The following is a 22338-nucleotide window of genomic DNA, read 5'->3' on the forward strand; positions in this document are numbered from 1 at the left end:
CACTGTATTCTCACACAATTTTTACAGTATGAAAATTGTACAGCTTCTAAAGCTGAAAACTTTTTTTGGAAGTTTTGTGCTCTCTCTGTCAACATCTTTTCAGAACTGTATTTTCTCTAAACAGCTTCAGCTGAACTCTGGCATCACCCAAGAGTGACCTCACTTTTCCCCAAGAAATCCCGAAGAAGCACTAGTGCAGTAGAGTTTTAAGTGAGATGAATTTTATCGAGATACCTCTACTTGAACCATGAGGCATCGCTGTCGACGCAGTTTCACCACATAACCATAAACATCCACTCTGCCTTCGGTGTCGAGGCCCTCCAGCATGGCATCAATTCCGATGTAGGTCCCAGTGCGGCCCACGCCAGCGCTGCGAAGCACAGAGGGAGGCGGTTATCGGGGGGCAGAGGAACTGCTGGCTCCCTCTCCAAGAGGGAAGCAGGGAGTAAAGAGAATGAACGCGAAAATAGTTCTTGTTATCAACTGCTCAGCAATATGGAAAATGATGGACTTGTATTTTGAATAACTGTATTTTAAAATGTAATATTTTAAAACATGGTGCTTATAGCCAGGGTAGTCTGACGTTTACCTGTCTGCTTTCCAAAGATTTTAGTCAACCTCAGTGGAAACCGATCTCAAAGAAAACAGGCTTTTTAATGTATCTTTAGCAACCTCACTATCGAGTAAGCAAGTCACAAAACTTGATTTTGGACAGGTATTACTGACCTTTACCGGCTCCCTTTTTCTGAATTACTCCATTTCCTTTTCATTTAACATTTAGCATAATTTCATTTTCTTCTTAATATTTACCTGCAATGAACCACTATTGGGCCACTAAAAAAGTTGCTGAGAGCATTAACTCTGCGCCGGAGCTTGAGAAGAAGATGCGAATCCTCAGGGACTCCGTGGTCTGGCCAGCTGGTGAACTGAATGTGAGTGACATCTCTTCCAGCTGTCCTTTCCCTTCCCTAGAAAAAATGAGAAGTGCTCTTTTATGCAATACCAAAATAAAGTGTAAATATATAAAGCATTAAAAATAGGGAAAGCAGCTACTAGATGTTGTAACAGAAATTTCAATCAGTATATTGTCATATGGCACTTCTAAAAGTTGACCTAATTTTAGTTTACCTAATTTTAATTAAAAAATAGCACTCAAGAACTATGTATCAGGGATACACAACTTGAACAGAGGACAAGCAAGAGGTATGGCAGAAAACATTGCTGCAGATGCACTGGAAACATTTACTGTCAAGGCCAGTCTATGACAAAATATAAATCTCCCACTGTAAATAACTTGGCCATAGAGTGCGTAGCTCTGTGTGCTTTGAGGCACACTGCTTGGTAATTCTCTGATCCATCCTGGGAATAGTCTGCTAAGGCTACCACATTTTTTTTTTTTTAATTGTAACCTAGAATAGACACACAGGATACAGGAAAGCCTGCGTCACATTCAAAGAGGGTCACTTTTTTAAGTCAGTTGATTAAGGCCTATAGCACGTCTAGTCTGAGGTCCTACTTTCACGTGATGTTGCTAGATTCAAGGAGGGAATATATATTTTTGTAAGTGTGATTATAAAACAGAAGGAGGAAGACATGTCAATGGCTTTTTTGTTCTGCAGATAATGGTTGAAAATAAATCAGCAGTCCATTCAGACTGTTTCCATTCTCTTATTTTTAACAGAACATGCAACAAGGACATTTACACCAAAGAAAATACAACGGAGAAGAAAAATGCAACCAAGACTAGTTGGCTAGAATTCTGCAGTCAAGAATCAGGGTTGCTGTGGCTGACCATACTCTCTCAGTGTATGCTTATTTTAAAAACATTTCCAATGTAAAGCATAACACAGGCCAAAACCAAGCTGCCTCACTGAAGTCAAATTGTGGAGATGCCACTATAGGTTCTTAACAATCCTTTCAACCACAAGTTTAAGAGAAAACTACATGTTACTTGGGGCAAAACAGTAGAATATCTTTCATTGCTGGCAGATTCCTCTCATGCTGTAAATAATCACTCAATACAAGTGTTAGGACTCTAAATATACATTCCAATTCAAGTTATTCTTGCATTTCTGAGTCAACTTACATTTGTAATATGTAGTTTCTGAATGATATAGTCTGGACACACTTTGCTTTCATTGATCTTCACAATAATGTCCCCATATGTTGCTGAGCCATTCTCCATTGATGGCCAATACTGGGCACATTTGTTCTATGAAAACATGAAATTAGCTGGTGAGCAGCATGACAGCAAAGTGGTGGAGAAGTGAGAGCTAGAAGAAAGTCTGATTTAATATCACTAATAACTCGGTACAGTTTGTGAACTTCTCATAGGTGCTGCATGCTGCCAGCCCTTCAATCTCTAAAAGCAGCCACAACACAAGTTCCACCTCCCCCTTCCCTTCTATACCTGGAATAAGGAACAAAAAGAACATCCAACCTTCTTGTTAAAGGAAGGGCAAGGAGAGCAGTTAAAAAAGAGATCTCAAATTTACTGAAGCATTGCCAGGATATTAGAAGAGACTAGATGGGAAAAACGATGAACCTCTCCTGTTCGGACAAACAAATGTGACAGGTCAGCAGGGAGCTAGAGTTCTAAGATGAGATTTTGCAACACATGTAACCCCTTTCTGGATTTATCAGCAGTAATTTGGAAGCTCCCCCTCTGATCCTTAGAGCTGTGATTTAAGTTACATTGCTGATAAGACTGCTAAGTAAAATATCCATAAGGCAAAACCACTTTGGTGTGCTTTCCAACAAAGGTTTTGCACCACAAACAGAACAGCAAAGAAGGAAATCAAAGTACTTCAGCAGAAAATATAATTCACCCAAGCACAACCACCCACTTCATTTTCAGAGCAATGAAGGATGGATGGATGGGTGGGTGGGTGGGTGGATGGATGGATATTTCTCACCCTGTTTCCTTCTTCACAGCGAGTCACCATGACGATAACTGTTGCCTTCTGTTCCCAGATCATTCTCCAGAAATCATCTGTGGTTTCATCCTTGGGGCCTAGCAAGAGATATAGATTTTTTTTCAAAGAGTGCAGTTGGAGAGAAAAGCCCTTTCCTTGCTGACATACAGTCTGAAATGCTAACCAGTCATCATGCAAATAACAGCAACAGACTTGATTTTGTTATGACTGCTGTCATTAATCTACAGTCATATATATGCATTTTAGTCCATAGCTGTGAAACGTAAAAATTGTTGGTGTGAAACAGTCCATCATGGCAAATCTGCCAGTGAAGTATAATTTGTTCATCTTCACAAAAATGCCCAAGCTAAAACACACTGGCAACTTTTTAGTATTGAATTTCAAAAGTCAGTCTTTCGATTTTTCTTTAAATAAAGAGTGGGTGAACAAAGACAGGGAATTCTTTTAAGGTTAAAAATTACCTTGTGCAGCAATATATTTTCTTGGTTCTTTGAAACCCTATAAAAACATACAATGTTACTCAGCTTTTAGAAAGAAAGCATGGACAATATAAAATGATTTGCAACTTTAGAAATGAGTTCAATATGAAAAAGGCAAAAAATACCAAATACATTACAAAGACGGAAATCATCAAAGGTGTTTGGTATGCACAGACTACAGATTTTTTTCAATAATATCTATAACATTGCATGAATCAAAGTCACTCACATCAATATAACTTGCATTGATATAGTCTGATCCGGGGTCTCCTGGTAGCTCTGAGAGTTCAACACGATTGTGATCATCTGTTTAAATCATTTGAAATAAAATAGTTGTATTGTGAATCAAGACATTAATGTAAGTGAAAACAAATATTAATAGAACGTGAAGAAACTGTGACAAATACTCACATGGGAGAATATCAATGTAACGATTTTTGTTCTGATTATGGCTTTTTTTGGCCTCCTTTATTGGAAACTTAGTGAAAATTCTAGGAATACTCTGTAAAATACAGTGTTTCTTTTATTAGATAAGCACATATTTTCAAAATAGCTTTTACTTACAAAGAAATGCATTTGAAAGTATTTTGGTACTAATGGCAGTCTGGAAGATAACATTCTTTCTCAGACTGCACTATTTCATATATTTCTTACATGTTGTCTGAAATAAATATGAAATGCTTTCTCCATTATTTATGATTTTTTTATATTCCCATATCTATGTAGCAATACTCTGCAAATGTGCTTCAGATCACATCATTTGTTTTTGCTGAAAGACACCTTTAGAAACAAAGAAAACTCAATAACAAAATTAACTGAAGCCATATTTGACCTTATATGACCTTAGATAAGAATTCACTTCTGATTTTTAGATTTTACAATTATAATTATTCTAATTAGATTTTATAAATATATCTGTGTATTCACACACACAGAGAAATATATACATAGAGTGAACACATATGCCCCTGGCTATAAGTCCAAGCATATTTTGAGCCAATGACAAACCTGAAATTCATCCAAGAAAAGTCTTCCTTCATCCGCAATCTTCCTCTTGTACGTCTCCAACAACTGTTCCGAGGGTATTGGCTCTATGTTCAGAAGTTGCCTTTCATCATCTTTAACTGTATAAAGATGTTGAATGTTTATCTTTCCAGGTTTTAAAACATAAATTACATTTCAGTAAATGTGTTCCTCACATTGGCAAATGAGTTAACAAAAGGGCAAGCCTATTTAATTGACCTAAATCAGGTTTATTTTTTCAGAAAATGCTGTCCCCGACCCTTCTCTATGAACAAACAGGCCACGGGAATAGCAGCATCTTCACTATTATGGAATTGGGAACATATCAGGAAGAGGCCACACGCAGGGACCTCGCATCCACAAAGCTGTTACGCAGAGTGGCAACTGTCACATTTGGGTTGCAGCAAACACACCATAGTTACACGATTCTCTCTTTCTTCACAGACCCTGAAACCATGTACAAAAGTTGCATGTAATGCTGTCTGCAGTCTTTTGGCTTTCAAAAAAGTCAACACACAAGATTTTAAATTAAAAAAATGAATTCAAAATGTTGCAGTGATAAACAAAGTGTACATTTGAATTTTTGCTCTGAAGAAGGTTTACAGAAAGGAGAATTTCTGGTTAAAGCCATATAAGATTCTGGAGATACTCTCACGTTAAATGTATTGACCGTTATCTGGGATAACAGAATTATTTTCATGATAAGATAATATATAAGAGTTCTCCAAATATTCCTATAAAATTTCAGTTCATTCTTATATAAATACCTATGGAATGTATTTACTGGTGTACTTTTCTCTCCAAATGAGGTTCACATTGATATCTGCAATGTACCTTACTTAGAATGTAAAGCATCCAAAAGTGGCAACAGGACATGTGACTAATACCTTATTTTCATTTGCTGGATATATAGATTAAAGGTACTCACCTCTGACAAGACTCACATCTTCCGAAGAATTGCTGTAAGAAGCAAAAGCATCTGTAAAAGCTTTGACTATTAAGAAATGTATATGACAATGAGTTAAATGGACACAGGTTCATACATGACCACCAAGGTGGTTCAGTAGTCATGAGGGCACACTGCAAGCCCCTGGCACATGGGATTGCTGCAATTAGGACTCGGAGGCAGCTGGGAGACGTGGTTGGGATCCCTGTCTTCTCACAGGAGCCGGGGAAGCCTTGGCACAAGCGAAGGAGAGAAATGAGGGGCCCTCATAAAACTGCTTTACTAGCTGCATGATTTTCTCCCTACCACAGGTCTTCAATTTCTTGCTAAAGATTCGGGTGTCACACATATAATTTTCACTATTTTAATTAAAACATTAAGGAAAAGTTTCCCAGGTCCTTGAGACTATTTATCCACAAAAATAGGGAAAACACATTCTGCCCTAGCTCTGCCCTAGTAAATTGCCTTTACAGTGCTAGACAAATCACCCAAAAATAATCCTGAGTTTCTTTTATTTGTTAAAATGAAAAGATGTCTGTTCCAAATATTAATAAAATATTAAACTTGCAATATGGTGGGAAGCACTGCTGAAAAACAGAGTAAAACTTACACTTTTATAAAAGGAGGAGAGAAATGTGAAGCTTACCCAAGCTTTTTCCTGTGGAGATCATAGATTTTATACAGAACCAGGAGTAAAGCAATCGAGGTCACAATGATCAAGAAGGTCAAGAATATAATCAGGGCCCTAGAATTGTCTAGTAACAGAAGAAGAATGTTTATTCAACACATAGTTTACTTAATCAACAGCATGAGCATTTTACTTTTTTATCTCTTTATATTCCAGAACAAGGACTAACCAAATTTTAGTATTTTTGTGGAAAAAAAAATTAAACAACTTTTAAACAACTTTTAAATGCCAAGCTTCATTTTTAAGAAGTCCTTTTTTCTTTTTAATTCACAGCAAAGGAAGCTCAGAGGTGCTGAGACCCAGCCCCGTCTGCTCCGCTGCAGGGATGGCTCATCCAGTAGTTATTTGCGCATTACAAGAAACAACATGAGATGTCTCGTGTGTCTGGGCACAGAAACCTAAACTAATCCTATATTAATCCTATCCATATTTCTTGCTTTGCTCATGATCTTTTTAACCCCTTTTCTGCCAGCTCTTGTCAGTGCTACCAGGACATTTCAGTAATGTCAGGTATTTGATCTGATTTGAGGTATTTGATCAATTTCACTTATTGTGAAGTTGATCTACAGTAAGGATCAAGGATACCAGATTTTAAATTGCAGATGAGCCATTAGCTATAAAAATGGAGGATTTCAAATTAGCAACAATTATAACAGAGTTTAAAGTTTACACTGTTACTCTATACTGTATCATAGATGCTGAGAAAATTCTAAAAGTGCTGGATGTGTTTACTTACATCTGGTTTTTATATGGCCACTTACAGCTTCTCCTTCAAAAAGTCCATTATGGACAAGGATCTGCAGCAGGTAAGAACAATAGAGATGTTAAAATGTAACAAGTAAGTAATAATAAAAAGTTGGGCATTCAAAATAAATCTATTTTCAATGAATTAATCTGCCTGATTGCAGGGTCTGCTGGCAATATCTGTATAGCCATTTACAATGTAGTTTAGTTTTGATCTAGGTCTCAAAAATATGTACATGCCTGAATAAAAATATTAGTGAAATAGGAGACATGTCTTGCAACACATTGTCTCAAATCCGGGAAAAAAAAAAAGAGTCCTAAATGGAGTCAACTCCCACTAGTAACTCTGTTACTTTAACTTTTTTGAGAGGAACTATGCAGGCTGCAGGAACTATGCAGTGGCTTTGCAAACAACAAAAGTCAAAAGAATGAAATGCTCAAACAGAAGGAAAATATAGGAGGCATTCAGGAAAGGAAAAATCATAAACGAACCACTCAGAAGATGACGTATTTTATATGGAAACAAGGGCTGGCTTGAGAGAGGTTGATACAAGGACATGAGACATAGTCTGAACTGGTTTACGCTTATCAGTCCCCAAGCAACCAACTATTTTACAACTCAGATCTGCCACCATACTTTTACCATCATACCACCACCTTTGCTCTAAAAACACGTACAATTCATGTAAACAATGAGTTTGTATCAATAGTTCATACATTTAATAAGCACACATACCTTAAATGAGTAGTTTGTCAAGTAAGAAAGATTTTCTTCTACAAAAAGACACTCATTCTCTTTGGTTTTGTTTTCACTACCCCAAACCAATACAAAAATTGTTTTTGGACCATACACGTCTTGATTTTGGCACTTAATTCGGACTGCGTTATCAGCTGTCAAGTTTACACGAAGCTCAGTCACTTTCTTTGGTTCTGTTCACAGAAGAAGTGTTAAAGATGTATTTTAATCATTTGAAGCTAAACATTTCAACAATGTGTTCATGTCTGTTTTTCACCCCTTTTCTTAAGATATTTCATAAAATTTAAATCCTAATTTAACCAGATGAATCAGATTGATCTCCAGTTAATCACTGGCTTGTCTTAACTGGAAAAACTGTAACAGGGAGCTGGAATGGCTGGGAATATCAGAGCTCTAGCAATGGTCAGGTTGCCAAGATGAATACAGCAGCAACCACCTCTCTCAAACCTTCTCATTTGAAAAACATAGGACAACAGATAAAGTATAGGAAAAGACAAAACTTTCTACCTAAGAGACTATATAATTTTCAAAATAGCTGTAAATGAAATTCCCTACCAAGGGAACATTTTCAAAAGCATCCTTTGGTTTCATATCCATTTGCTTCAAGGGTCATGTTGTTGTGTAACTGGCATGAAGCCAGGAAAACTTTTAACTAAAGACAGGAGAGGGGGAGGAAGAGATTATTCCTTGTGGCAGCTTGTTTGGAGAAAAAGAAAGAATATTTTACAAAATCACATCAAGGGGCAAGTGTGCCACTGATACCACTCTCTTATTCAGGAAACCAGAGAGATTAGGAAATCTTGAGATATCTGTTTGAACATGTTAGCAGTTACTGTAACAGCTGGGGGATGTTTAATAAATACCACTGATTCACAAAGGCCAAAAATTTATTATTTCAAAAACAAACAAACAAAAAAGGGAACAGAGGTTAATTTTTAGACCTACAAAGTTACACTGTACACTACAAATCCTACCTGAGGAACTAAAATACGAATGAAAGGCCAGAAAATGAGGGATTCTGTGAAAACCTGGTATTTAAACTGATTCTCCACCTAAATTAATGGGCTTGGGTTTTTTCCCTTGCTCTGAAAAAAAGCCAAGCGAGGACAATCTGGGATGGTATTTTATACTAGAGAAGCAACATAAATTACTCAAACTAGATGATCAGAGAGAAAAATCACATACATACCCAAATTAGGACTGTATAAAAGAATAAAATGTTTTCCACTTCAGGATAAAATTAAGTCTGTGCAAGGAGAGTATACAACAAATGGATAATATAATTTAATCTGTCAGATTTTTTTCCTGAGCGGTCCCAGGTGATAATTGTGATCAATGCATTCTTTCAATTATAAACTAAAATTTATTAGCTCAAAGACTGGACTAATGGGGAGATCCCAATGTTCATGAGAACTGGATAATCTATAAACCTTATACGAAGACTCCACATGTTCCACAGGAGGACAGGGTTCAAATCCAAAACAACACTCTGCCAGAAGGCCCTTGCAGGGCCCTGTATTTCCCAAAGCTCTCCACAAATGGATTATATAGATAAAAGTTTCTTATATATCAACTTTTGTATATTTGTAGGAGCTCTAAACAATTAGGTTTTTAATATCAACAACAACAATACCACAACTTCTAAGTATCATAGTATCACAGCCTCATTAGAGCGAGAAGATTATTCTTCTCCACCTCTCCTCAAAAAAAAAAATTTTTTTTTTGCTCATTCAAAGCAGTTAAAGAAAATTTTAATCCAGAATCTCAGCGGGTATAATTTCCCTAATTTTCCACTGTAGTTTCTCTATAACTGAATCTTTATATCCATGGAGTCTGGAGATGGTGGAAATAGAGCCTAAATATATACTGGAAGAAATTAGAAAAAGAGAAAGAGAAACTTTTTCTTTTCTTTTTTGATCAAAGAAAGAATGAAATCAGTAAGAGACCAAATCTGAGGATTAAAAAACAACATATATATATATATATATATATTTGCATCCTTCTGCAACACTTGTATTTATAGGATAATAGGATTATCAATAGGATATGTACAGGGAAGAAGGAATGAGGATGGTGGTGGCAGCAGACGCTGCGCCCCAGATGCGAAGGGGCTGGTTGTGCTAATGCAAGCACAGCCACAGCCCCTGCTCCCACGTGGAGCCTCAGAAACCACCACTACTCAGGTACGTGCAAGCTAATCCAAACACGGATACAGGCATCAATCCTGGGAGACATGTTCTCTATAGAATGAAACGTTAAATATTTTTAAAAATCTTATCAAGAACTGAGAAGGAATTGGGAAAGCCTGTAAAAAAGTCAAGTACAGAAAGAAAGAATACAAATATTGAGTACGCAATTAAAAACACATTAAGATAAAATAGTTCAAAATGAAGAACTAATGCTAAGAAAGTTATTAAAATTATTTAACATTAATCAGTTAACCATTTAAATTAATAGTAATAAAATATAAAAATATAATGAATTAAAACAAGGAGGTATCTATTTCCTGCAGTCATCGTCTTGTCAGTAGAAGTAATGAGACTTACTTGTTGCGTTTGTCTTATATGTTTCATTTGCCACAGCTCCTGCAATTTTTTCTGGTCCGTATTTGCTCTTTTTATAGGCAGTGACTGACACGAAACCCGTATTAAAAGGATGTAATCCATTACAAGTAAACATATGTGCCATATTGTCTCTTTCCTCTAGAAAAAAAAAAAAAAAGAAAAGAAAACAGTACAGATTAAGATTTTATGTTAGGAGTACAAGAACTTCTACATTTTATCAGGGTTGTCTGAACTCAAGGTCACGAGTACTTGTAATTTAATTTCTGTGGATCATTGCCTCACTCCTGAATGTGAAGGGAGCACTTAGGGAGAGGGAGGACTATATTCCGCCCAAACAGGCAGAGAGTTCAGGGTTTTTTTGCATTGTTTCCTCCTTACTTTCTTTGTAGTATGTCATTAAAAAAGGATGCAACCAGAAATCAGAAACTAACATGACGTACACCTGTAATGAGAGTTTTATGAACCCCCTACAAACTTCTAACCTGCTAAAAACTAAAACATAATCAAATGTGAATAAAACATCTCAGGGAATATATGAACCGGCCAGAGGAATGTTTTCTGAGGCAGAATGCAGCATATGCAGAACTGATCAGGCAAATGACAATCTTGTCCTGACCTTTTCTCAAGTACATAACACTGACAGGTTGTGGAGAAATGTCCTGAAATGAAAAACTGAATGATCTGCGCAGCCAAACTGGAGCAACCTCAACGGAAAGAAACTTAAATAAACAAAAATAAATAAAACATTCCAGTGTTTTGACTGCATAGTTTCAGGAGATTCCAGTATGATTTGTCATTACATCATGCTTGGTGCTCTGTAAATACCGAAACAGGTGATGAATTATTCTCTCCCAAAGGGCTATGTACTTACCACAGCTGGTAGTGCTATTGCAGCACACGGAGTAGCCATCTATACTATCATCTGGTGACTCCCATTCGAGGGATACAGATCTGTCAGAAGAAGAAACTTGAAGAATTTTGGGTTTTTTTGGAGCTGTTGAAGAAAAAAAAAAATAGTTGAATGAGAATGAAAAATACTCCTATATTTGATTGCCTTTGACTAAAATCAAATTTCAGTGCACACCAATGCAAGATAACAACAGCATGCAATATGTGGTATATCATTTATATGCAAAGAAATTATGCATAAATAAAAGAGTATATGTATCAAAGTACAATAATTTTATAAATTTAATCAACGTAAAATATAAGTGAATGCAGCATTTTCAAATATGATAGTCCAACATTTCCAAATATAATATATTGTTCTGATTTCCTTAGAATGGAACAAACTTTGAATGTAATATGTGGCCCAAATTGCCTTTGCAGGCCACTTGGTATAGGCTGAATATCTTTTTTCTTCTTTTTTTTTTTTTCTTTCTTAATTCAGCAGAAATACCTAAGCCATGTCCAAGGACAACGCTAAGGAAAACCATATTATTTTATCTCAAGACAATCTTTGTAACTGTTCCATCCCACCTGCCTTCAGGAGCAAGAATCTAACATTTGACCAGCCTTGGGATGCGGATGTGGGAGCATTTGCCTGGGAGCCTGAGACTGGGATTCGAGAGGGAAAGCAAAGCTGTGGCCATAGTCAAGGAAGAGCCATAGGGAAGGGGGAAAGGACAGCAGGAGCTGGAGGACAACGCAAGGCCAGTTGAGCAAAGGTCCTCCAAAGGTATTGCCACCCCCAGAAACACAAGCACGGGGGTTCATGACGGGCCTTTGCACAACCCTGTGAAAGAGCAAACAAAACTGCAGGTTATACTTACGACCAAAATCTGTTTCTATGGTGGTGTTTTCATGTATACATTGCTCCCCCCAACACTGTACTGTAAAACTGCAGCTGTAGCTGTGGTTGGGCGACAATTCTGTCAGACTTACACAAGGCGAGTGCGAGTCTGAGATGACCTGAGGTTTATTTAAATGGCTTGGACCTACACACAAACAAAGGAAAGGTTTTATCAATATTTTTTCTCAATTCAAAAAATACACGGTCCCATATTAGCTGGGACTTTCAGAAACAGCCTGATGGATTACTGTCCACTCAGCAGGTAACCAGACCAACACTATATAACCTGAAAACACTTTAGCAGTTGGCATTCCGAATCTATTCCTTTCATCTTGCTACATACTATTAGAAAAACATAAGATTTGCATTTAAAATAGCCAGGAAGAGAGGATCAGATCATATTAAATCTATGCTTAGAGACCACTATGACTTAGGTACAAATATATCTTCTTCCCACACAGGTTTAATGAGAGTGGAATGAGCTCTCTGCAAAGGCTGGCAAGTCATGAAAAGAAATAAATGTCTGTGATTCATAGCAAATCAAATTCCAAGAAAACCAAGATACAAAGGCCATACCTTCTGTTTCTCTTGAAAAGTCCACCTAGATGATACGAATAACAATTTGAATTTCAAAGGCCACACAGATGTCTAGCATTTATTTCATTAACTGAACTAACAGTGATTAAATGTGAAGGTATTAAATCACTACCTATTGGTGATTAGGTTCTAGGTTCACATATTTTCACTGAATCTTCTCGGATATTTACTTTTCATCAGTAACATATATAGGAGAAATCTGTAATTCCCAGGAACATGTGCCACAGAAGTCATCAGAAAAATTTAACAATGCAGATTTTAATTTTCAAGAAAACAGTGCTTTCCCACAGAAATCGAAAGGTTTCATGGGAGTCTGATAAAAATCTGCATATAGTGCAGATTTCAATCTTCAGTGCCTGAAAAATGGAATCTCCAGCCCAGGATATTTATCACGCAGTTCTCCAGGACACACAAGGACCTCTGAACTCCGAGTCTTCCCTACTACCTCAAAAATCTCCATATGCCTAAAATACGTAAAGCTGGTAAATTCAGAGAAGGAGCTTTCTGGACTTGAACTTTACCCAGATCTTCTGTAGCACCTAAGAATGGCTGTCCTGAACCTAGGAACCCTGAAAATGTTAAACAGTTCTTGTTGCAGGTTGGCATCATCATTAAAACTGACAGTTGCTCATCAAGAGAAAATACGAAAACAAACAAAAAAAACAACCAACCAACCTTCAATTTTTAAAATATCTTAAAAGCATCTTACCCTTATCACAGATGACAGAGTGGTTCACAGGACACTTTGGTAGGTTGGTCCAGCACATCTTTGCAAAATCGCCTTTTATTTCCCATCTGTTTAAAGAATATTTTGTTCCATCTAAAAAGGATCAATATTATATGTCATGATGACATTAGCTGTATTGATTCTTTAAGTGTCAGTTTTATCTTTTTTATTGTTCATTTGCCTGTAATATGAATACACACTTTTCACAATATAAGCATTTCCAAGCACAATTTGGATCTCGGGAAAACTGAAGCCTGAAAACTGCGGGTAAGGATGGGAAGTCACTTCAATGGATTACCCTCCTAAAAGGGACTTCAACATTAAATAATATCTGTAATCTGTCAAATGGCAGCAAAACTGGAATTATAACAGATTACTGACAAAGTACAACAAAATTTAACATAAGAAAATCTGCATTAAAAACAACAATAGCAAAGTCCTTCTATACCTACCAGGTGGGATACTGAAAGTCTCTGGCGGACAGTTAGCTTGTAGGATCCTGTATTCCTGGCATCTTGGAAGCGTCAGGTTATAGCTGTCATTGCTTGTGAACCTTTGGTTCAAGATAGTATATTCTTTATTTGTTTTGAGATTGTACAGGGTGATGTCAACAGAGTCACAATCATCTGTGCAGTTAAGTACTCTGTGATGAATACGAGCTAAGAAAAAGGGAGATAAAAGTACACAATTGATTTCAGATTTTTTTTTAAAGTACTGTGTGTTATAGCACCTCAAACACTATCTGTGTTTTGAGAATCAGAAAATACAGCAGATTTGGATGATTTTTCATGGGTTTTATTCCTTTTTTTGCTAAAATAATTATTTATTTGAAAAAAAAGTCAAAATTGAATTTTTCCTTAGGAAAATACTCTTTTAAATAATTCTCTTAATAATTCTCTGATTATCCTAATAAGTTAACATTCCAGAACTGTATTTGTTTTTATGTATAACATCAATTTAAAATTAAATATTTCACTTTGACACATTGAATCATTTGTTTGAACAAAAAAGCACAATTTTCTCTTTCAAAGCATTTCAGAGCTTTTTAAACCATCTCGTAGATAACAGCTGTAGTCTATTCCTTCAAATTATAAAGGAGAGAGCTCTCTAATTTTGAAGAAAGGTAAACCAGCACCTAAACCTTGCATTCACATTACTTACGAATTAGTTTGTAGCATCAGGGAAAAAAAATAAAAAAATAGGGAAGGCGTAGCTGAATAAAAGCAGAAGAGAGCATTTAGCAGAGCTGAGAACAGAGATGAGAACACCAGAAATGTGTGTGAACACCAGAAATGTGACTTTAATAACACTTTCTGACTTAAAAGACAGTTTGCAAAATGATCTGGGGCTCCAGTTAGTTTTCTCTAATGCAATTTGTCAATTGGAGTTTACTGATTTGGTCAACTAGCAGAACCGAGGGAAAAATAAGGGTTTGGCTCTTACGACAAGGCTCCTCAGTTGTCGCTGTGGTGGGTGCTGTAAGAAAAGAAAACAAAATTAATACTGCCCCTATATAATTTTTTCCCCACACAGCATGAGAGCAGGATGACAGATCCTGTTCAAAATGCTTTTTCAGTCATTTGATACAAGTAATAGTATTTATTCATACGTGAACACATGGAAGAAAATGCCACCTAGCTAACTACAACCCTAGCTTTCCTTCTCGAGACCGTGAGCACTGCATCTCAGCATTTTTCATCGACATTACTGCCTCCATATCGCGTGCGTTATTTATGACATTTCTTGCACACTTCTGCATAAGAAAAGCATGGGAATATTCCCAAACCACGCATTTTCCCAGAGGTGTGACAGTTGCCCGGCTTCCCATGGTACTGGTGCTGTGGCAGGGCCAACCAAATCGTTTTCCCTGTCACTAAAGGGACCAAACTGACCTGCTTTGTGCACTGTTCATTCTACCTCTGCAGGCAGCGTTAGGCAACAACCCACAGCACTTGGCACCTGCTTCTTAAGCATCGGAAGCGAAGAGCCCTGCCAAGAGGGCGACCCGCGTTGCTCCCCGCAGCACGAGCGCGAGGCCAACGCGGCCCGCGATGCCAGAGCTGCTCCTGCTGCGCGAAGCGACGTGCGAGCAACGTGGAAACGGGCCACGCGCGCGGGCCTCACCACGCTTCTCCTGCTGCTGCTTGGGCAAACTTCTCCGGTACCCCAAGGAGGCCTGGAAAAGCTGCTTGACAGATCTGCGCTCCCGCTGTGCCACTGCCTAGCAAATCACCTCTGCTCTTCACTTGCTTGACAAGCAGCGAATCCTTTGTGTTTTTTACACCATTCATACACTACTAATAAGGTTCCTAAAACCCCTAAAGTTCAAGGCAGCCTAATTTGTATGCCTGAAGTTTGCAAAGAAAAAAAAAATGAAAGAGCTTTAGTGCCCTCATTCTGAAAGATTTCCTGTGCTTGCAGTATCATAATTGCGATAACTGTGTGCAAGTTTGTCACCTATGGTGTGATTGGGGCTGATCCCAGTGTTTGCTGGCATGCTGGTTGGTGAGGTGGTGCTGTGCAAGGATTTGGGGCTGTAATCATCTGCAAGGAAATAAACAACACATCACATCAGCAGCGAAGAGTAAAAACCAGTATTTCATATCATTAGGTCATCAGAAATATCTCACTCCACAGTCCATCCTCCCCCTTTCTTCTCTACAGGACATACTTTCAAGCTGGAGAAGAGTGCTGAAGGTGAGATTATGCTAATGTGCCCAGCAACACAGAAAACAAGTATTTAACTAGAAGCAAACTTTTAAGAATGCCTACTAAGTGCCTACTAAGGAGTCTTTCAATGTAACGGGACAGACATTTTTTTCTTACACTGTTTAGGCATAATCCATGAGGGAGTCAGCATAAAAAATTCCTTAATAAGTGTGAAATAGGAGAATCTATAGTATTTGGCAACACGCCTGTGCAACGTGGCAGCTGCGACGGGCGCTGGCCTCTCCGCGGGCAGAGCGCACAGGCTGCTCCCCGGCTCCCTTGCCATCACTCACTGCCTCTCTCGGGAAGCCACTGCCTGGTTTTAGGTCCTTTCCTGCGGTTCTTGCTTTGGCCACTGCTGCCAACAACTACCAGACTTGGCCATCAGACCCGCTGGCCCAGCTTTGGTCCTGTTGCTACACTGAACAGCAGGTACGTTTGCTGAACTAGACAAAGGAGAAAATTAAATGGAGTTTTCAATAACTGTTCCCTCAGCAGATACATAATCGATGCCTGTGACGTCCCTTCAGAGACGGGCATAAAAATTTGCCTGGGTAATTAGTGAAGAAGTTTCCTCAACATCCCTCAACATGTTCTTGGTAAGTAGAAAAGCTAAAGGAAAAAGATCTGTGTTTCCTGCTGACCATCTCATACCGCTCTCCAAAGGCAGGCAAGGCAGGACCAAACTTCGCCAATGTTCTCCACTTCATTACTGTTCTACACAACTTCCTAGGAGGTCCAACCAGAGCCAGCTAAATATCGAGTAAGCATAATCCTTTAGGACACCTGTACAAAGAGCTGCACCTCTTCCACTGATCTTTTCACTCATTTCGCTTATATTTTAAGATATACCCAAATTCCTGCTCCAAAGCAGGTCAATTTTTTGATCATGCTCTTCCTTCTAAAGACAGCATTTTCCATTTCACTAGGCAAATGGAAGGACATTACACACACTGCCAGGCAGCTGTGCAATAACCAACAATATATTTCTTTAATCATAAAACACAAAACAGGGAGAAACCATCAGAAACAAAAATCAGTGTAGTTTTGTAATGCAATTAGAAGTTTCTTACCAATTGCAGGTGATGTTGGCTGATCCCCTTAAAAAGAGAGAGAGAAAAAGAGTAAGTAAAACTGCAGCAGAATTTTGAGCAATCATACTACCTGATAGAAAAGAAACTTTTTTCTTCAGATCATTGTTCCACGTGGAATTACATGTGCAAAAGTGAAATTTAACAACATGCAGTGAAAATCTGACCCCCAAAATATTAAGCTTATGATTTGTGGACTGATGTTCTCCACACTGAGATCCTTCTTCCTCGAGCAGGGAGCCCGTGTGGAGAGAGCTTGCTGAGGGCTCGCAAAGGACACGCGTTCAGCGCGGGAGGAGAGCGGCACTGCCGCAGCCCTGGTGCCACCGATACCTTGGGTGGTGTCTGCAGGTGAGGGTGGAATGGAGCGTGCGGGTGGAGGTGACACAGGACCAGGAGAGGTGGCACTTGTGGAATTGTCATCTGCAGCTGCGGGGTGGGGAAAAAAAGAGATCAAGTGAACAACCCATCAAGACAAAGACCTCATCTCCAGTCAAGGCAAATGTTTTCATGATTTTAACTGAGGACATCCTGGTCCGATTACTAAATTTTAATGCAGTAAGATTGACCTCAGACAACATGTATCACTAAAGCAAGAAATATACATGGGCTAAAGTAGCAGTTTTAACAGTGATGGAGGTAATCCCCACTGGACAGCAGCGGATGCCAGCTCAGCTGATGCAGGACAGCAGCACTACCACAGCCCTGGTGCCACCGATACCTTTGGTGGTGTCTGCAGGTGAGGGTGGAGTGGAGCGTGCAGGTGGAGGTGACACAGGGCCAGGAGAGGTGGCACTTGTGGAATTGTCATCTGCAGCTGCAGAGTGGGGAAGAGAGACCCTCAGTTGCAAAACCCATCAAGACAAAGTCCCCATCTCCAGTCGGAAAGGCCAGCTGTTCGCATGGTTTTAACTAAGAATGTCCTCATCCCATTAATAATTTTTAGTGCAATAAATATGTATCACTAAACCAAGCAATATTTACAGACTAATGATTATGAAAATAATGACTATTTATAGACTAACTCCATCAAACGGTGATGAAGTTACCAACACTGGACCAGGAGCAGGTGACAGCTCAACTAACGATGGAGCTCAGCAACATCGCTGCAGCCCTGGTGCCACCGTTACCTTGGGTGGTGTCTGCAGGTGAGGGTGAAGTGGAGTGTGCGGGTGGAGGTGACACAGTAGAAGGAGAGGTGGCACTTGCAGAGGTACCATCTGTAGGAGCAGGGCAGGGAAAAGAGACCATCAGGTGAACAACCCATCAGCCTCATCTCCAGTCAGAAAGGCCAGTCATTTGCAGGGCTTTAACTAAGGACATCCTCATCCCATCAACAAATTTTAATGTAATATGATTGTCCTCAGACAACACGTATTGCTAAACCAAGAAATATACACGGGCTAAAGTAAAAGTTTTAACAGTGATGGAGGTAATCCCCATTGGACAGCAGCGGATGCCAGCTCAACTGATGCAGGAGGACAGCAGCACTGCCACAGCCCTGGTGCCACCGATACCTTGGGTGGTGTCTGCAGGTGAGGGTGGAGTGGAGCGTGCGGGTGGAGGTGACACAGGACCAGGAGAGGTGGCACTTGTGGAATTGTCATCTGCAGCTGCAGGGTGGGGAAAAAAAAACATCAGTTGAACAACCCAACAAGACAAAGTCCCCATCTCCAGTCATATAGGCCAGCTGTTTGCATGGTTTTAAGCAAGAATGTTATCATCCCATTAATAATTTTTAACGCAATAAATATGTATCACTAAACAAGAAATACTTATGGACTAAAGCAATAGCTGTAACAGTGATGGAGTTATCAACAGCAGATGACAGCTCGGTTGACAAGGGAGGTCAGCAACCTTGTATCAGCCCTGGCGTCACCGTTACCTTTGGTGGTGTCTGCAGGTGAGGGTGGAATGGAGCGTGTGGGTGGAGGTGACACAGGGCCAGGAGAGGTGGCACTTGTGGAATTGTCATCTGTAGCTGCAGGGTGGGGAATACAGACCATCAGTTGAACAATCCACCAAGACAAAAATCTCATCTCTAGTCAGACCAATTGTTTGTAGGCCTTTAAGGATGTCTTCATCCCATTACTACATTTTATTACAATAAGACTGAACTCAGACAACATGTATCACTAAAGCAAGAAATACATATGGGCTAAAGAAACAGTTTTAACAATGATCATCAGTGACTTAATCAACAGCAGATGCTAGGCCAACTGATGTGGGAGAAGGGCAGCTTTGCTGCAGCCCTGGTGCCACCGATACCTTGGGTGGTGTCTGCAGGTGAGAGTGGAGTGGAGCGTGCAGGTGGAGGTGACACAGGGCCAGGAGAGGTGGCACTTGTGGAATTGTCATCTGCAGCTGCAGGGAGGGAAGAGCGACCATCAGTTGAACAACCCGTCAAGACAAAGACATCACCTCCAGTCAGAAAGGCCAGTTGTTTGCATGGCTTTCTCTGAAAACATTTTCTCAGACCAGATTTGATATTATGTAGGTAACTACTTTCATGCCTATCAATATATTGCGCAACAGCATCAACTAATAACTTTAAAGTCTTCATAATGACACAGAGCAATGCACACGAACACAAGCAGCATAAACTTGCACTGACTGGCTTTTGCTGAACCAAGAATGACTTTTTTGCTAAAGAGACACACCAACACCGCACTAATAGAAAATTCCCCCCTGTGTATAATGCTCACTGTGCAAGAGGAAGGGATGCAAAAGGCAGGGTTCCTGAAAGCTCTTTTCCCGTCCTGATTTCTAAATCAGTAACTAGGGGAACCAGGGCACTTCGGGCAGCCCTGAGAAGATGCCAGTAGTGACACAAGGTTGTGCACGTTCTGCAGGTGTTATTGCCTCAGCACCAAAACTGAAGATTGTTCTTGTCACTGCACGTTTTACCCATTCAGGCTAAGAGGCTTCCGCACGGCAGTGAAGCCAGAAGGCCTTTGTGAACGCGCACCGGCTCCCGCGCGCCGCCTCTGCCCCGCGGCGCGCCAGGCCGCCCATCAGATGTCTGCTCCTACACAAGCTCCTCGCTGCAACCGGCCTCACCATCCACTATTCTGCTTTTCCTTTCTTCCCCTTTTTCTACTACTTCTGCTCCATTTTCCCACTCTCTTTCTTCCTGGGTTTTGTGTGTGTGTCTGTCTGTCTTCAGCTGTCTACATTGTTTATTATTTCTCTTTTACTGCAGCCTTCAATACATGGTATTCATAGAGTTACATGTTGTAACCCTACTCTTTTGAAGAGAGACCTTCAACTTTTAAAGGCACATTTAACTTAAATGACGAACTACACGTCTGGTTGTCCTGTTGGCAAGCCAGGGCCAAGACCTTGTGCCCCATCCGTGACACAGAAGCCAATATCAGCACATCTCCCCAGATTACGAAGACCCTCTCCTACCAAGCTGACAAGCAGTAACACACGCGTTGACTGCTCAGCAGCTACCACAGATTCTGCATCCTCAGTCTGAAGAAAACCTGCACCAGCCATAAAACCCCACAACCAGTGGCCACAGCGCTTACATGACTTATCTTTTGGCACAGAGCAGGTGATATTTTGAACTATCAAATTATCTTCAGCCTCAGAAATCCCAGGTAAGGACTGGTAACTTTGTTAACAGTAATTACATGAAATGAAGCCTGAAAACCTTGTAGGAGATAACATGAATTTTCCTATTTGTCACAAACAAGGTGCTATCAATGTATCTTCATACTTTTGAAATTCAGTGTTTGAAAGATGACAGCTGGTCACTCTAAGTTCCATTTATTATTCCTCTTTCTTCAACTGGTTTACCTAAACTTCATCATTTTTCCCCCTTCCCAAATCTTATTTTGGTTCAGTACATTAAGCACACCTTAGTCTCAAGCCTAAAACTAACTTTATATGAGCACCTACATAAACTAACTTTCACTTCAATGACAGCTTCTAAGAATAGAATAAAAGATGTTTCAGAAAAAGTCTTAAGCAAAGCTTCAGGGGTTAGGGAAACATTTAGAAATCAAATACAATTAGCAATATCATGTACGATTTATGATTTGCTTACAATGACAGATAATGAATATTACACACAACCACAGAAGCGTTGAGGTTGCAAGTGAGGCCTGGAAATCAGCTAGTTTGGGGAAAAGCCACAAACAAGTGAAAACTGGTAGACTCCCAGATCCCCCCTTATTTGCTCCAAAGAAGCAGACATCCATGGCAGTTTTGCATCACTCTGAACATTTTGTACGTCTCCTGTCCTTACCTGATTGGATTTTATTATAGAATTTATTATAGCAATAGAAGAGGATGCAGTCAATAAAAATTCAGTAGGTGGCACCAGAACACCAAAAAAATCCCCAAGCCTTCTCAGACAGTGAAGCAGATAATTCTCCCCTTATTATCTTACTGAGAAATAGTAGAAAAAATGAGGAAAAAAAAGAAAGGAGGATACCACCTCCACCAGGCTCTACATCAGACTGTGCTACTCCAGTGTCAGGAGGCAGTTACAATGAATTTAATTTTCCCAAAATATCCCACTTGCATCCAATTCCTCTGAGAAATTGCAAAGCTAACCTCGAAGTCACAACTCTAATCATGCTTATATTCTAAAACACATGGCTGGAAACTTGAGGGTTGAAATCTCAGAACATCTTCAAAGTTCAGCAAGAATGTCCAACCCCAAACAACACGCTGCGAGCTACGACCACCTGACCCTGGGTTTAAACAGGAATTATCCAAAATCTTTGCTCAAATCTTAAACTGTAGCCAGCCTTAAATCATTTTTAAGATAATATAAAGATAATTCAAGTGGGAGAATTAAGTATATAAGAAGTTATCAAGGGTGTACACGGGCTTCCTTCCCTTTTCCCTTCATCTGGCCCAGCGACTAGCTCCTGCTGACTTGCCAGGAAGACGCATGTCCTATCCATAATGGATGTCTAGGCAGCTCTGGCCCTGTGCTGGTGTCCTGCAAAAAGACACCGAGTGCGCATCCAGCCACCAGATGGGAAGCTTGGCTAGCTGCTTTAGTTCCCTTTAGTGTCTGGCTACCAGTTGGCAGACCGAGTGCAGCTGCCACCTGAAAGGGAAGGGTTTCGAGGGGGAGGCAAGTTCTCAAGGCAGGCACCTCCACCAGCTGAGCTGACCATCCTTCCTCTTGGAGCCTCCATGCAAGCCCTGAGAGCGAAATACAGGAGTCCTGCACTTTGAAGAAATCTCTAGCTGCTAAACAGGAAGAGCAAGGGGAAGAACCAGGCTGAAAAGCGCCAAGTGTGTCTAACCCAAGAAGTGCA

At 39.7% G+C, this 22338-nt stretch overlaps 1 protein-coding gene across 1 annotated transcript in view; it reads right to left on the reverse strand.

Moving 5' to 3' along the window:
* PTPRC (protein tyrosine phosphatase receptor type C) overlaps nt 1–22338 on the reverse strand; it is a 50854-nt gene that overhangs the window by 5674 nt on the left and 22842 nt on the right. Inside the window, exons 2-23 of the mRNA XM_088524348.1 lie at nt 19322–19417; nt 18939–19034; nt 18571–18666; nt 17775–17870; nt 17036–17062; nt 15648–15797; nt 13706–13912; nt 12022–12074; nt 11009–11177; nt 10120–10275; nt 7553–7746; nt 6809–6869; nt 6031–6139; nt 5367–5398; nt 4424–4539; nt 3827–3917; nt 3645–3721; nt 3398–3434; nt 2916–3013; nt 2087–2212; nt 811–968; nt 235–370 (exon numbers count right to left, since the gene is read on the reverse strand). Coding sequence (XP_088380474.1) covers nt 235–370; nt 811–968; nt 2087–2212; nt 2916–3013; nt 3398–3434; nt 3645–3721; nt 3827–3917; nt 4424–4539; nt 5367–5398; nt 6031–6139; nt 6809–6869; nt 7553–7746; nt 10120–10275; nt 11009–11177; nt 12022–12074; nt 13706–13912; nt 15648–15797; nt 17036–17062; nt 17775–17870; nt 18571–18666; nt 18939–19034; nt 19322–19417 — 2381 coding nt within the window. The remainder of the gene's footprint in view (nt 1–234; nt 371–810; nt 969–2086; nt 2213–2915; nt 3014–3397; nt 3435–3644; nt 3722–3826; nt 3918–4423; nt 4540–5366; nt 5399–6030; nt 6140–6808; nt 6870–7552; nt 7747–10119; nt 10276–11008; nt 11178–12021; nt 12075–13705; nt 13913–15647; nt 15798–17035; nt 17063–17774; nt 17871–18570; nt 18667–18938; nt 19035–19321; nt 19418–22338) is intronic.

This window comes from Tinamus guttatus, unplaced genomic scaffold (assembly GCF_059628265.1).
Source record: "Tinamus guttatus ecotype Peru unplaced genomic scaffold, ASM5962826v1 Tinamus_guttatus_pri_ptg000211l, whole genome shotgun sequence".
Taxonomy (NCBI): domain Eukaryota; kingdom Metazoa; phylum Chordata; class Aves; order Tinamiformes; family Tinamidae; genus Tinamus; species Tinamus guttatus.